This window comes from Amyelois transitella, chromosome 16 (assembly GCF_032362555.1).
Source record: "Amyelois transitella isolate CPQ chromosome 16, ilAmyTran1.1, whole genome shotgun sequence".
Taxonomy (NCBI): domain Eukaryota; kingdom Metazoa; phylum Arthropoda; class Insecta; order Lepidoptera; family Pyralidae; genus Amyelois; species Amyelois transitella.
Genome location: NC_083519.1, coordinates 7,821,449 through 7,839,032, shown reverse-complemented (window position 1 = coordinate 7,839,032; position 17,584 = coordinate 7,821,449). Strand labels below are relative to the sequence as shown.

The window sequence follows — 17,584 nt, the reverse complement described above, 5'->3', positions numbered from 1 at the left end:
ATTTCTAAATATCTTAAAGCATATATTTTTAACTTAAATAAAACACAAATATTGAAATGAACAGACCAATTGATTATTTCAGTAATTCAACATTTGGCAAGTATGGTATGTTAAAAAAAATCCTAATATTTACTAAGTAATATAATTACCAAGATGAATGATGGGAAAATTAGGACGAATGAAATGAAGACGTGACACTTTTATGTACCTAGGTGTGATCACTTATGTGCTCAAAGTTAAAAAATATTTACTTGTATTTGTTGCTGAGCACTGTAAGCCGATCATTTAAAAAAGGTATTTTTTAAATATTTATTTTTTAAGTTTCCATTTTTTTTTTCCATCAAGACTTTTTTTATATTCGTATTCTAATTTTACTTATAAACATGAAAACATGTTCTCTTACAAAAAAAAAAAGCAATGTGAAGCTGCCCTAATCATTCGGATTACATACGTCGGCACACAAGCAAAAGTGATACTAATTCTATAATCGCACGAGTTGAAATGTATGCGATTTCAAATTCACGCTTTGTATTGGATTATCACACAATGGAAATAACATTTTATTTTTAAAATTACGTTACATTTGCTTTTGTTCGCGATGCTGAAGGCTATTTGCAGATGGGTGGGCGAAGGGTTGCCAGTTAAGCTGAAACAGCTATACTTTTAAACAATTAATTGGTTAAAATGGGCAAAATGCTAGTGGAAGAGAATTACCCCTAAAAAAATTGATGACCGTATGTGCTGTGCGTGGAACAATGCCTTTTAGTTGAGTTATAAAAATGCACTCTGCACTATAGTGATTATTAGTGAAATTTAAAAAAAAAACAAAAACAACGAAAAAAGGATAAACCCACAGATATAAGATTGCTATAAATAAATCTTTATTTATTTATCTAATATACTTAGATAGCTATATTACTTAGATACCTTATCAATGCGTGAAGTGTGGCTCAAAACTTGAAAGCCACCAAATATATTTTTTTATATAAAACGAGATGGCGTTTTGACCCAGGCTAAAAAAGAATTTTTGAAACATACGAAAAGTAAATCAATGGGCAAAATTTAGTTTGAAAACAAACTGTGGTTCACTTACAAAATAGCTTTTTTATATTAATTTACTTTCATTGTCACTGGCTGCCGTCCCTCGTCGCAGCGCTACTGTCGCAGTCGCTCTGTACTGTATTATCTGTACTCAAAACTAGATGGCGCTGTGCCATTATAAAACGCGCTATGGTTTGTTTTAACAAAAACATTACATTATGCACATTCCATGTGATTGAAACTGACTGACAGCCGAAAAAAGCTGAAATTTGGCATATAGATGATTTTTTTCTGTTTCTACACTATACCTAGTATAGTATGTAGAATCTAAAATATGGACTAATCAATCATGGTGTACATTTTAGGGATGTGACATTGCTGATAAAAAATCGATTTTTATATAATCGATTTATTTTTTAAGTATGAAAAATTGATTAACAAATAATCGATTTTTCTTAAGAAAATAATCGATTTTATTATATTGATAGATTTTTCCTAATTTTTCAAGTTATGTCAAAATAAACGCCATATAAATTATATCAATAGATTTATTCATTAAAAATAAACAATAGAAACAGTAAGTTCTTATATAATCAACACAAATAAAAGTTTTTAACAATCAAGTTTGAAAAATGAAGTTTCTGCAACGAATAATGAATAAAATATCAACCGAATGTCGGTAAAATACTGTTCATCGACTAATTCCATCTAGAGAATGTTTGATTAAATAAATAAATAAATAAATATAAATGTATACGAGACAAATTACACAGATTGAGTTTGCCTCGAAGTAAGTTCGAGACTTGTGTTACGAGATGCTAACTCAACGATACTATAATTTTTTAATAAATACTTATATAGATAAACATCCAAGACCCAAGCCAATCAGAAAAAGTTCTTTTCTCATCATGCCCTGACCGGGATTCGAACCCGGGACCTCAGGTGTCACAGACAAGCGTACTACCGCTGCGCCACAGTGGCCGTCTATAAAGTAAATAAATAAATAAATAAATAAATAAATAAATTAATCATCTAAACTGTTTTAAAAGCACAGAAAGAATGTAAAGATGGCGTTAATGTAATATTATGGAGCTATGATAGTATTCTTTGGCAGTTCGCGTTCCGGGCTCCAAGCCAGAAGACAAAAACGTAATGTCGGAGTGCATTTATTGTATGATTATTAAAATCGATTTTTAATCGATTATTAATTTAAAAAAAATCACGTAAAAAAATCGATTTTTTTTCCATAATCGATTTTTTTTTCACATTCCTAGTACATTTGCAATAATATTCAAAATAGTTTCCTTCCTTGTTTTTTTTTACTGTTGATATCAAACTACAGTCAGTACACGGCAAGATCGTTCCTTTATCTCCTTAGAATATCTGTATATTTTACCAGATACTCCAACATATAACCATATACCAATTTTTTTTAATTTTTGATATTAATTCTAGTTATTGTTTGTTTTTAAAATACTACATAATTCTTTTTGGTATTTATAATTAATTAATAAGAAAATAGACATACTTCACAGTAATCAAATTGTTTATTGCTCCAATGTGACTCAAGAATAAATACAAGGCTGTTTGCAGATGAACTGTAATTATAATACTGATCTGTTACAACGATTGTGCAATATAAAACTGGATCAAGCTTACTTTATGAATGAATAACTCTTTATGCACACAAAAATAAAACAATTTTGTGGAAATAGCAAATAACTAGATGTAGTAATCTTATCGTTTATTATAGCAATTTCATCCAAACAACCAGTGTATAAAGTTTGTATCACACATTTATGATTATGCATAAGCATCTCATGATTGTAGAATTATACAACGTGATAAGCGGAAAGATCTAGTCTCTGCCTACCCCTCCTGGATAGAGACGTGGTATTATGTATGTAGGTAATAATACAAGAAAAATCTCTATAAATGAGCTTGGATCCAGTTAAGGAAAGCAGTAACTCTAGTATAGACGGATGGATATCCCGATTGGCAGCGGTCACCTAGGCCAAACGACACCACGCCAATCTGAAATAAATAAATTTTAACAAATCAAAATATTCGTGCCGTGTGGTTCCCGGGACCAATACAAAAAATAATATGACCACTCCATCTCTTTCTCATGGATGTCGTAAAAGGCGACTAAGGGATAGGCTTACATACTTGGGATTCTTTTTTTAGGCGATGGGCTAGCAACCTGTCACTATTTGAATATCAATTCTATCTTAAAGCCAAATAGCTGAACGTGGCCTATCAGTCTTTACAAGACCGTTGGCTCTGTCTACCCCACAAGGGATATAGACGTGATTATATGTATGTATAGATGTATCAAAATATCGCACAGTTAGTATGAGTTATTCAGATGTCTGATGTCCCGATTTTTCCGATCTGATCCGCTCTGAAATATTTTCTATTCCGTTCTGGCCCAGCGTGGACGGCGGATCTGAATAGTATCTATCAAATTACACTAGTCTTATAGTGTCCGATACTTAAGAATAGGACAACTCCATCTCTTTCCCACGATGTCATAGAAGTCGACTAGTATTTTTATTAATAGTGACTTGTCATCATTGCGCTTACCAAAGTCCTCTGATTCTTCCACACAGTAGTCAAAGGCCCCCCCGAATCCCCATCACAGGACCCCACTCCCCCATCACCGTTGGTGCAAAGGTGGCTTCCATGGAGAGTGATCTGGAAGCTGTTCTGGCAGACCGCGTTGGTGATGACTTTAACTGTGGTCTGATGTAGAGCTGACGTTGTTGGGAAGCTGGTTTGAGCTGCCAGAGTATATTTAAGCTGTTTTAGGGCCGAACTGCAAAATGTGCAAGGGACATACCCAAGGGCTGTATATTATAATAAACAAGCCAAGTTTAATAATAGACCACAAGGTACACTTTAATAAAAACCTTTGCTCCAGATGTTTATGCTATGTTATATTATTTTTTCTATCATTGTTAGAGTGACAAAGACATTTTTTATGTATTTTAATTATAATTCACTAGCTTTTACTCGTAGCTACAAAAGAATGCAGGTTGTTCGCATAACCCACGGGCCTATAGTTTCTACCAGGATGAAAGTACCTTCTGTCCGTCTCCAGACTCTTAATTATTTTAAAAAGATTGTTTCATTACACAACGCGTAATCTATACATATAATAAAACAGTAAAAATATTTTGTCTGTACATTTAGTATTTTTGACTGAAATGGATAGAGGGACACTTAGAATGAATAATAGAAAGCAAAAATATTTTTTTTTAATTTCTTGTGTTGTTTCTGTATGTATGATCACGATTATCTCCGAAAGTACTGAACCGATTTACTTCAAACTTTCACCAATTGCTTTGTTTTAACTCAGAATAACATTTAAAGTTGTTTCATCAAAATCGGTTCACTAAAAAAAAAGTTATCGACATTTGAATGAACTCAAGGCATCAGTTTGCCAGCAAATAAGTTATGAAATTAAAAATTCAAAGTCATTTATCATTATACGACAGCATTATACCTATAACATATAAATATAAGTGAAAGGCGACTAAGGGATGGGCTTACAAACTTGGGATCCTTTTTTAGGCGATGGGCGAGCAACCTATCACTTTTTGAATCTCAATTCTATCATTAAGTCAAATAGCTGAACGTGGCCATTCAGTCTTTTTAAGCCTGTTGGCTCTGTCTACCCCGCAAGGGATATAGACGTGACCATATGTATGTAGTCTACTTTAATTTCGCCATCAACGCAACGGCCTCGATGGTCCAGTGGTTAGCCTGTGAGACTGTGAAGTTGGCGGTCCAAGTTCGAATCCCAACAATTTCAAGATTTTTTTTTAAATATTTTTTTTTGTATTGTTTGAGTATTTTATTTAAAAAAAACTGAAAATCAAAATACTACATATAATAAAACGGTAAAAATATTTTGTCTGTACATTTAATATTTTGACTGAAACGGATAGAGAATTCTTTTTTACATTTTTTGTCTGTCTGACGTATTGTTTAACAACATTGGTTGACGTCAAATAAATTACTTAAAAACTAAGTTTACTGCCGCTTCCAAGGCGTCAGTGCAGAAGAAGCGGTAACAAACTGCACTGCAGCATTTTCTTCAACAACGTCAACTTTACAATATTAATTAAACTTAGAATAGGATGTGGACGAGAGATTACATTGTTCAGATTTATATATGAGATTGAATATTGAAAAAAGAAATATATATATATATATATATTTTATGGATTGCCAATTTTAAAAAAGATTTATGTACAGAGTGTACTGAATTTTGATTTAAGATCAAATCAAACTACAATTAATTACGAGGTTCCTGTGCCAAGCTCGAGCCACATGTTTTTATCATTAAGGTAATCATCAGTCCTATAATAAGCCTTCTCACAAAGTACTTTCTTTACATAATCTTTGAATTTTCGGTTGGGCATATCAAGAACAGACTCCGGCAACCTATTATAAAATCGTATACAGTTCCCCATAAATGATTTACTGACTTTGCTAAGCATATGAAACGGCATGACTTATTTATGTTTATTACGTAAATTTCTATCAGTTGTGGCACTAACTTTTTGAAAAAAAGAGGTATTTTTCCTAACATACATTATAAGATCAAAAATGTACTGGGACGCTACTGTAGGTATGTTTATTTTCTTAAAGAGTTGTCTTAACGAGTCTCTTGGTCCTAAGCCGTAAATTGCGCGAACGGCCCTTTTCGGCCCGTTTGTATATCAGCCGCGCTACCCCATAAAAGTAAACCATAAGATAACAAGCTATGAAAATAGCTGAAATAAACAAGCCTAGCTGTAGCTACATCTGTCAATTGTCGGATCCTCCTAACAGCATAAGCGGCAGAGCTAAGTCTATTGGAAAGTTTAGAAATATGAGCACCCCACTGTAGCTTTGCATCAATTATAATTCCTAAAAACTTTGTATTTTCAACAAATTCTAATTTCTGGCCTTCCAGTATTATGTCAGTATTGGCCTGCCTTACGTTTGGAAGGGTAAATTTAATGCATTGGTTCTTATTAGCGTTTAAAAGAAGATTGTTGGTTGAGAACCAGATAGATATGGCCGACAGTATATTATTAACCGAACTTACATTTTCGCTATGGCGATCTAATTTAAATATTAAAGAAGTGTCATCGGCAAACAGCACTATACCCGCCTGTTTTTCCACCATAAAAGGCAGGTCATTGACATATACCAAGAAGAGGAATGGTCCTAAAATTGAGCCCTGAGGAACACCCATTGAGACGCTTGATCCGCTTGACTTTACTCCATTAATATCTACAGTTTGAAGCCTATCAGTCAAATAGGATGCCATTAGTTTAGTTGATTTGTGGTCAAATCCATATTGACGAAGTTTACGCAAAAGTGTCTGATGATCTACGCAATCAAATGCTTTAGAGAGATCGCAAAAGACTCCAAATGAATCCTGTGAACTCTCCCACGCGTCATAGATTTGAATAACAAGTGCTACTCCCGCATCAGTGGTGGACTTCCCGGCAGTGAACCCATATTGTTGGGAATGGAAAATGTTATTGATTTTAGAATATTGTTGCATTTGATTAAGCATCATCTTCTCAAACACCTTGCTCAAAACTGGCAATATAGAATTAGGTCTATAATTGCCAAGGACTGTTTTCTCCCCTTTTTTGAATAATGGTATTAATTTGCTACATTTCATTAAATTTGGAAAAATACCCTCATCAATACATTCATTAAATATAAAAGCTAGATCAGATGCAATAATGTCTATGATTTGACTTACATATGATACTAACAGACATACCCCAATGGTCTTCAGACTTTTTCAAATTAAGTTGTTTGAACGGCTTTAATATATTATCAGAGTTAACATATTTAAATTTAAAGACAGATTTGATGGGAGTTGTGTTATTATTAAGAAGACAGATTTGATGGGAGTTGTGTTATTATTAAGATTATCTGACTGTATGATTAAGATTCAACTCGAAATTAACGCGGACGAAGTCGCGGGCAACAGCTAGTGAGATGATAAACAAAAAACTTACTCTGGCATTTATTATATGAATTGGGATTAGTTAGATACGAGTAAATGAGATCAGACGTTTTGGCGGGAATAGTTCCGGTTGCATCCTCACCTCTTTGGAGAGGAGCCCGGGGTATGCCTTTGCCCATGGATCCTGGATTGGGTGAGTCAGGTTTTTATATGAAGCGACTCCCGCTTGAACATCCACCTGACCTCCGCAACCCTTGCATGTAAACCTAACCCGTATCGGATCCATGGTTATTCATCCAGTTGCCTGAATGTGCAGGTTTCCTCGCGATGTTCCCCTTCACCATTAGAGCATAGGTTCGTGTTCAAACTAATTTAATAACTTTGAAAAGAGTCATTGGTAAATGACCGAGGTGGGAATTGAACCTGTTCCTTTCTGCGCATCGCGCATTTTAACCGGGCACATTGCTGATTCGACCACCAAAGCTCTTAACTCTTCGGTATTCCTAACTTTATCTTAACTTGATGCATCTACGTAAATTAGTCTGCAAGTATCCTGTAGCATTCATAATGAGCTGGTTAAGTCCAGTCTCTTCCCGCAATCCGGCGACAAAACAATTAGACCACTCGACTCGAAACTCATTACGCAGATTTATCGCAACGCCCATTATGAGCCATTCATCCTCCGAATAGCTTAAACCCCGTTTAATTAATTTGATTAAGAGGCTATGTAGTTTCCTGAGAAAACTGTTTCGGATTTAAGACTTTGCTCGTTTTGCGTTGATTTATTTCTGGGACAATTAAAATTTTAAGTGCCGTGTGGTTCCCGGCAGTGCCGTGTGGTACCCGGCACCAATACAAAAAAGAATAGGACCACTCCATCTCTTTCCCATGGATGTCGTAAAAGACGACTAAGGGATAGGCTTACAAACTTGGGATTCTTTTTTAGGCGATGGGCTAGCAACCTGTCACTATTTGAATCTCAATTCTATCATTAAGCCAAATAGCTGAACGTGGCCATTCAGTCCTTTCAAGACTGTTGGCTCTGTCTACCCCGCAAGGGATATAGACGTGAACATATGTATGTATGTATGTAAAATTTTAACGGTATAGGTACAGATTGATCAGGTTTTACTGAACTGTGGTAAAACTTACAGCGATAATAAATGTTATAAAATACTAGCACTTGCTTTTATTTCACAAAAGACGTGCCCTGGTCTCCTCTTCAGAGAGGTGATGATATGACCGAAATTAAAGCTGTGAGGAAGAAGTCTTATTTTATTACTGAAATTCGCACTGTTGTCGTGTGGTTATGCCACTTTGTGTTATGCACAGGTTCGCTTCACATCGCGGCAATATCCAACAACAAACAATTATTTGCTAAGATGAAGTTACGTGCATTAGTATTATTGCTAACCGACGCTTTAGCAGTAAATGAAGAAAAGCGAAAACATCTCAACTAATATTTTAAATGCGATAAAAAATTCAGTGGTGACCGATTTTTTACGAAACTTGGTACAATTAAGCACAGATTGGAAATGAACAAAGGCTACTTTTTAGTAGTTCCTGCTAGAGCGGGAATTTTATTCAAACGCAGGTGGATCTGCGGGCGGTAGCTAGTATATGTATTAACAAACAGTCTGTGACATACCATCATTTGTTTTTCCATATCCAGACACAACTGCCGTCGATCCCGAAAAATCTTGGTTTACATCCGCCATTGTCGGAATTGGAATACTTTGGATATTATCTGTAAATTGAATTAATCGAAACTAATAATGTATAAAGGAATTTAATTTTGATTTAATTTACCTAATAGCGAAGTTTTAATGGCAACTTCTGCACATATTTACATTTTATTAGCATTTAAATCCAAAAGATGTAGCTTTCAGATCAGAAAACATTCTGGAGAAAGGTCAAGAATACCCTAAACCGATGAGCTTAGGTAAGGGAGTTATGAATATGGATGAAGCGAAAGAAGTATGCAGAAATTATTGTAAGTTAAAAGACCTCTACCTGCCTCTCCGGGACAGAAACGCGACTATAATGATGTTAATATATTCCTTACTATTAAAACTGACACTCTTAATCGTCACCATTGCGATATCATGAGTTATCGCATTGGTGTTCCAATTCGGATGGACGACTATGTCTGATGTTTCTATCCTTGTTCCTCCAGTGAAGATAGTAAGAGAGCCGAGGACCACAGTGAAGAGTCTGGCCTGGCTTTGGCCGTCCCACCAACAGTGAGCTGCAGTGAGGACCTTGGTGGAAGAGAGAAGGGACCCTCCGCAGATGGACGTCCAGCCAGTTGTGAGCGTTGCAATTAGTCCAGCCTAGAAAAAGGTATAATTTATCATTGTTATCCTCCTGGCTTAAAAACTTGGCTTTAAGGCGATAGGCTGAGGACATATCACTATCTGAATCTCAATTCCATCTTTCAGCCATACAGCTCAACATGTGGCCTTCAAGTCTTTTCAAGACTGTTGGTTTGTCTACTCCGTAAGGGATAAAAATATAATAACGTATGTATGTATGAGTAAATTTTATTTTGAAATTGGCTTTTAAGACAAGAATTGACGTGAGTAAGTAAGTGACAAGAACATAATTTAACTATTTTAACACTAACTTTTTGTGAATTACACAATTCGCTGAAATTTCTAATTATACGTAATGTTAGTTCTCATAAAAACAAAACTAATCAGATTTAAATCCTCCACGCCCACAAGGGCTGTCGTATAAATTTATTTTAGGGTTGTATAATGAACAAATAAGTTTATTTCAAGCTTCGTTGTCGATCGCCAACTCGATTAGGCGGGTCGTTGATTTTCCTTTCATTAAATTTTATTAGTATTTATGTCGAGATGGATAGGAGCCGTGATTGAACCCGCCCTAAAATTTGAACGGATTTTCAATTTGGGTACTAATTAATTTAAGCTAATTCATAGTGAATTTATTCTATACTTACCCTATTAAAAAAAAACCTTTGCATATGGAATTATTTTTAGTGTCATATACAAACACAGTGACAGATCAATAATTTGAACTTAGTGTCTGTTGCAAGCATCCTATTTTAGGGGGAACTACTTGAACGACTTAAAAAATTACATACAAACATATTTTATGTCTTTATGAGATTGCCATAGTCAACAGTCTCGCATATCTGTGAGGCCACGTTCAGAATAATGGAACTGAGATTCAGATAGTACGGGTTTCTAGCCCATCGCCTAAAAGAAGAATGTCAAGTAACCTCTATTAATCTTAATGTATAATTTGCAAAAAATAATTCACCAATATATAGCATGGAATGTGAACCCGGGCTCTTTCTCAGGGAGAATGCAATAGAGTCATTATTATTAAATTCTTTGGCTATTGAATTATATATTGCCACTATCTGTGCCCGCAACTTCCACGTGGAATTATTATTTTGGGCATCATTGAAGCCTGAGGGATCCTTGAGAGGATGAATAATTTCCCCGTTTTTTTTCACGTTTTCCATTATTTCTTTGCTACTACTACTATAAGGAATAGTTGCAACGTGATGTTATATAGCCTAAAGCCTTCCTCGATAAATGGTCTATTCAAAAGAATTTTTCAATTCGAACCAGTAGTTCCTGAGATTAGCACGTTCAAACAAACAAACAAACTCTTCAGCTTTGTAATATTAGTATAGATTACTTATAAGCATTATTTAAAATCATTATTTATTAATTTCAAGACGCAACTACGAGGAACATTATTTTACAAGTAACTTTGTAATGTACCTGAAATGGAAAGGAAGACTGCGTGGTCACCTGGCTGCCCCCCACGATCCTACCCATCAATTCTGAACTCATCAAGCTCTGAGCTCGAGGTATACCAATCTTCATATGATAATTATATGCCGTCAAATTTTCACTTTGAACTCCCACAAACAACGCGGCACATAACAAAATTTTTAACACCATATTTTTTTTTATTTATTTAATTTCACTAAAAAATTAACTCCTTCAGTGATTGTTATGAGTAATTATAATCTCTGTTTGTCATACTGATTATCGTGTTACAGATTGTTTTATATGTACTTTTATTTGCCGCTCGATAAGATAAGTTCTCGGTAATTAATTGCAATATTATCTATTGAAACACATTTAGTAACTGATTTGTTAGATTTTGGTTCATATCCATACTATTAGGGTTCCACTTTCAATGTTTAAAAACACGTGAGGATATTCAATCTTTCTTTTTCTTTATTAAGTTCTAGTGTTAGTCTCTTTACAGATTTAATTTTTAAGATGTGCTGACTTTATCAAATGATATCTTATATCCTATTTCGAAAATAAATCTTTTTCTATAAACTGACAACTTACGAATGTTTTACTCAAAAAACTTTGTAACAAGTTTCAAATACGAAATTCACAAAAATAACCTCAATATGATACAACACTATATTTAGATTCTTTGTTTCTTCAAAGCCTAAGTATAAATATGTTATTTCTATAATTCCTTTGAAGGAAACCTACGAATTAAATGTTTCCCCTACATTAAAAGCAAAGGACGTATAAAATGTCATCTCGCGAAATACGGTAACATTTTATTCGAGTATAAGTTTTCTTCGGGTAACTTATGAAAAACCTGCTCATATTTTGTATATTACTTTATCATATTTGTGAGTGTGTCGAAGAGTAAGTTGGCACTTCTTAAATTACACTAATGTTGGTGTTTGTTAATAACTATGAGCAAGGGACAACGTTCTTACCTCTTAAATTAAGGTAACGGCCTCAAATCCTGATGAAAAAAAATTTCATGAAGGATGTATTTTTTTTAGCATGTAGTTAATATGAAAATTTATCCCATACGATCTTATAGTAAAAATTGAAAAGTTTGTTGGCATGTCTCTTTTTCACAGTTAAGAGAGTGCGACTGACTTTGATGAAACTTGGAGACAAATGAAGTTTAAACCTTGGAAAAACAGCTACTATATTGGTAAGCATAACTGCGGGCGAAACCTAGATTCGAACCCGGGACCTTTTGTTCATAGGCGAGAATCCGACAAATGCGTCATTGTCTGTCTGTATGTATGTACCTAAATACGATTCTTCTAAAGGAATACTAGAGCTTAATTCCGTGCGCTAACCTCCCGAACCCTTATTAATTAGCTTCGTCATATCTTTGACACGAAATGCTTTGAGTCATTTTGGGCAAAAGATCCACTTGCACAGATTAATCACGGCGTATTTAGGAAATTCCGGACGAGGGAACTAGTGCAGTTTGATTCGTGGTCGAAATGTATGTTGACCAATATGTAAGAGAGAATATTTGAAACAGTTCATGAAATAAGTTAATACAAATAGAAATGAGAAGAATGCAGAAACTTACCACTTGTATATACTTTTTTTTATATTTTATATTTTTATAGTGGATTTTATTCACCTAGGTTTTTGAAAAAATAGTCACAACTATGAGAATATCATAAAAATAAAGTGTACCTGAAAAGTCATGTTACTTTTCAGTTTAAAATGAGTTAAACTGAGTCAAGTAGTTCATTTGGCTCAGTATAACACAAATCATGAGTACTAGGAGCTTACATAAAGAAAGTTATGAATGAAGATGAAGCGAAAGAGGTATGCAGGGATCGTTGCAAGTGGAAAAATAAAGTCTCTGCCTACTCCTCCGGGAAATAGGCGTATATGTATGTATGATAAGTTCCATACGACATATTGGACTCAGATTCACACAGATATTGGCCCTTTGGTTCGTTAACATACATTGAAATCTCTTTCTCTTAATTTTCTTAGTTACTAGAAATGTTTTATCCTGTCGCTTGAATTGCGTGGTGACTAACAAAATAGAAAACTGCCAATGATGTGTATTGGATAGATATGTCTCTGAATGAGTTTTGGAAATATTTTTACAAGAAATAAAGTTTTTGAAATTACAGCTTCCCATCCATTTTCGAAAAACATCTAATTGCAATAATAATAAATAATTATCAAGTAATCGTAAATCCAATAAAATATTTTATCTTGACAAGTTTCTTATTTTGAAACTGACAAATATGTCGTATAGTATCGTATATATTTCTAAATGCCCCTTTTCATTTAGATTATATTGATTTCTAGGTACATCGAACGCCCAAACATCATATAGAACCTAAATTAAAATTCTAAAAAGGTCATAATCCTGATATGTTTTATAAGTGAATAGAGTTACGGCAGCCTCACATAATTTTACTAGTCAATATTGCATTGTAAATGTATAGAAATGCCAAACCATACTATGGGATGATAAAATTAAAGCACATGACGTATCTACACATTATTTCCTCTTTGAAAAAAACTAAATCACCAAACTCCGCTGGTTGGATAGCGTCGCCCCGGTTTCTTTCACAAGAATCTTCCGAACGCCGATCTCGAACTTCGTCTATAGGTATTGTTAGGTGAGTTCGTAATTGCCCGAACTTAACCCGCAGCTAATTACTCTTTTTGTACTCTTTTTGTTCAGGGAAGATATTATTAATTGTGGTATTAGCACATTTTGCGGATGTTACACTACATCTACGAGAACAGACGGAGAAGTGATGTTTAACGTTGTTTTCTAGTTAGGTATGTTGGGATCAACATCATCTTCTGAGGTCCAGATTGCATGCCGGAGAGAAATCAGATTACACGCAGCATGTCCAAAAGCTGCAAAAGATGTCATAAAAGATAACAAAAAACCAAATACACACACAAGATACTAAAATTAACAAGTTGAAGCGATTAAACTAATTTCAGACGAGATATTATTACAGCACAATTCCAGGAATGCGAGTAATCTTGAAAATTTGAAGGTCTTGATTACCGCAGCTCAGGTACCTTAAACCTTGGCTGTAATAGCGATAATCTGAGAATAATCGGGATTCCACAAGTTCCTGCGACGTTCCGCCGGGGGCCATTTACATAGCTCGGAATTTTTGATTAACTTAAAACAAAGTAATTTCTGCAGCACCTAATTAATCCATTGTGTAAGGTTTGGATATTTCTGCTAATAAAGAGTGTCCCCGGGCTACGGTTGGATAATTTTATAATATGTTTTGAAAATTAATTAGACCTTATCAAATTATGAAATAACCTTCAACCTTTGCGCTTTAGCGTTGTATCCCGCTTGTGATATAATAATTGTGATAACCATACTAATATTATAAATTTGAATGTGTATTGCCGGTTTTGTTTGTCAATCTGTCACGTCAAAACCACTTTACCGATTTCTATTAAATTTTGCCCACATTTAGAGTGTGAAGAACATAAAAGCACTTAGGGTACTTTTCACGAGGGCAACGCCTCAAGCTAACGCTTGTAAACTGCTATCAAGTATTTCCCTTTAATTTGCACGAAAGTATTGATTTACACTTAGAGCTTCACAATGTTTTGAGTCAATAAACTTATTTGTTTCCGAAGCATTGGCTTCTTGCGATAACAAAGGTTTCGATATACAGTTTGTTTCTTTTTTTATGTTTTGTTCACTGCAGTAGTCACGTTCTTTGGCTTTTCATTCATTCCGGCTTCCATACCTAGTAAAATAAAAAAAAAACATGTTTTAGTTTGATTTTTTTAAATAACATACATACATATAATCCGTCTATATCCCTTGCAGGGTAGACAGAGCCAACAATTTTTAAAAGACTGATAGGCCACGTTCAGCTATTTGGCTTTAAGATAGAATTGAGATTCAAATAGTGACAGGTTGCTAGCCCATCGCCTAAAAGAAGAATCCCAAGTTTATAAGCCTACCCCTTAGTCGCCTTTTACTACATCCATGGGAGAGACATAGAGTGGTCCTATTCTTTTTTATATGGGTGCCGGGAATCACACCGCACTTTATTTTTTAAATAATGTTAAAGAAATTCTATTTTAATGAATAATAAATAAATAAATTATAAATGAAGAATGAAAGCCGTAGTCCTTCATGATTTATATGGGCTACATTTCTCTCCAGAAACTCCTACAAGCAGTTTTGAATAGAACCACTCCATATTATGGATATCGTAAAAGGCAATTAAGTAATAGGCTTATACACTTGGGATTCCTCTTGTAATCGATAAATAAGCAACCTGTCACTATTTGAATATCATTATAATATCTATCATTATACTATTCGAAAAAAAGGGGACGCCTTTTAGTCTTCTCGAGACTGCTGGCTCTGTCGACCCCGCAAGGTATATAGACGTGACCATAAGTTTATAAAAAAAATCAGAAGCATCTAAACAAATGCCCACCCTGTTTTTTATAATTGCACAAAACATGAAAATTTCCATCAAGGAGATTAATGAGCGCAAGTATTCCCCTGAAATCTCCATAAAACAATCCTCGGAAACAAAGGTATGAGTCACAAAAGGGAAACATCTCAATCAAGCATTGTGGATGTAAATGAGTAAGTTCTATAGCGGTCCGGCAAAGAGAAAATAGAACCAGAATTGAGGGAGTGGGTTGAAAAATGGCTTATGGTGGACCTACATTGATATAAAGTTATTGGAAGGTGTTTCAACTTCTAATAGTTTATTAATTAAGCAATCAATTCACTTAATTAACATTTGATTTTAAATTTGTTTACCATACTCTCCCTCTCAGCATATTTTTATATTTATTTTTTAATACACAAGACATCTAATTAATTTCTGACTCTATTAATAGCAAAGTAAAAGCAGCGTTTAATGTTTTAATTGATATGTCAACATTATCTTTATTTGAACAGGTAATTTATGTCAATTTAATATTTTGGTAGTTACGAAATCTTTAATTATAGATTGAAATCCTTTTCCATTACAAATGTTATAATAATCATAATTTCTGAATAATCAGTAAGGCGGCATACAACACAACAGATAATTTCAGATTGAATTACTATGTGATAAAATTGCAAATTTTTATCAACTATAAATAAACACATGCCAATATTTTATAGGTAATAGGTATAAAAGGAAAAAATAAATTATAATTATCACACAGCCAAGTTTTAAAATTTTTTCAGTTTTTTTAGCGTAATATAGTTAAATATAGCCGTGTGGTTCCCACACCAATAGGAAAAAGAAGAAGAAAGAACCACTCCATCTCTTTCCATTAGATATCGTAAAAAGCGACTAAGCTTATAAACTTGGGATTCTTCATTTAGGTGACAGGCTAGCAACCTGTCACTATTTGAATCTCAATTCTATCACTAAGCCAAGCAGCTGAACGTGGCCTATTAGTCCTTCTAAGACTGTCGGCTCTGACTTCCCAGCAAGGGATATAGACGTGATTATATGTAAGTAGGATTTTTTCTGCCACTTCCATAACTTTAAAGCTATTGTTCCCAGTTTTTAATATCGCGACGTTACGAGCTCTTCAAACGAGCAACGTGATGAGTGCCAACATGTATTACATGTGATACTGTCCTAATTACATGCCACGTCTTCAAACAATATTAAAATTATGACGGGAAACACCCTTTATGCAATTTTTGTCAAAAATTTTCTCCAGTACAATTTTCCTTTGCTAAGCCCAGTTATAATTGTTATGAGAACTCTTAGAGCTGAGAGAGTTGATTATAATTTTATTTAAATTTTTATTATTAAAAATAGTATCATAAAGCATAAAGAGTATGCATGGGAGTAAAATGTGGTAACCTCTAACTATCCTCAAGAAAGAGATGCAATTTTGTGTATGTATAAAATGTTTTCAAAAAACTATATGACAATATATAGTGTATATGGTATACGCGGGGCGGAGCATAGGTAGGTACGCCACGGAAGACTTTAGTTTTGAGTAACAGGTTATAATAACACAAAATTACACACAAAATCTTTTTTATAAAATCATTGTTCTTTTGGGAGGCATTCCTATCTTTTCTTTTATACATTTCGTTACATCACTTTTTTGTTTTTCCTCACTTATCCCATTATAACGATATGTAAATAAGGAAATTTGTCCGTTTTCCTTTTGTCATTGTTTATATAATACAATTGGTGTATCACATACTTAGGTATATACGTTCAAATATATAAACACTTCTTTATTCCTTACGGGGTAGACAAGCCTTGAAGAGGCCAAGGTACAGCTGTATGGCTTAATAATGGTATTGAGATTCAAATAGTGACAGATTGCTAGCATCACCTAAAACATAAATTAGAAGTTTATGAGCCTTTTCCCTTGATTGTCTTTTACGATCTGCACGGGAAGAGAAACAACTACTACTACTACTACTACTACTACTACTAACTACGACACTAAGTATATCTTTGACTGACTTACCCATGTCAAAAGAACACTAACGCCAGAAAGAAGAAATTACGAACGAGTACAATTAATAATTGAACATTCACTCTCGACAAATTGACCTGTCCACAGCACCCGAAGAGCAATAGTCAATTGTTGTTTTCTTGATCTATATATATTTGTTTTCTACTTTTTATTTACATATGTTTAAAAATCTTAATGTATTACTTATGTGACCTTAGATAATTTAACCTCTTGTAACTTACCACATAGGATAAAAAAGGTTAATAATTTAAGAGAGGAAGAAATCATATTGACTTCTGTTATTTTTACAACAAAAATTAAAGACGCA

The 17,584-nt window shown here is 34.0% G+C and overlaps 1 protein-coding gene across 1 annotated transcript; it reads right to left on the bottom strand.

Moving 5' to 3' along the window:
* Positions 1 to 2,569: 2,569 nt before the first annotated feature.
* Positions 2,570 to 11,071, bottom strand: LOC106129732 (chymotrypsin BI). The gene is made up of 5 exons (XM_013328390.2): positions 10,786 to 11,071; positions 9,090 to 9,357; positions 8,673 to 8,771; positions 3,628 to 3,824; positions 2,570 to 3,075 (listed from the first exon to the last, which is right to left on the bottom strand). The coding sequence occupies exons 1-5, from the start codon at positions 10,966 to 10,968 to the stop codon at positions 2,971 to 2,973; spliced, it is 852 nt and encodes a 283-aa protein (XP_013183844.2). The 5' UTR covers positions 10,969 to 11,071; the 3' UTR covers positions 2,570 to 2,970.
* Between the last annotated feature and the right edge of the window lie 6,513 nt (positions 11,072 to 17,584).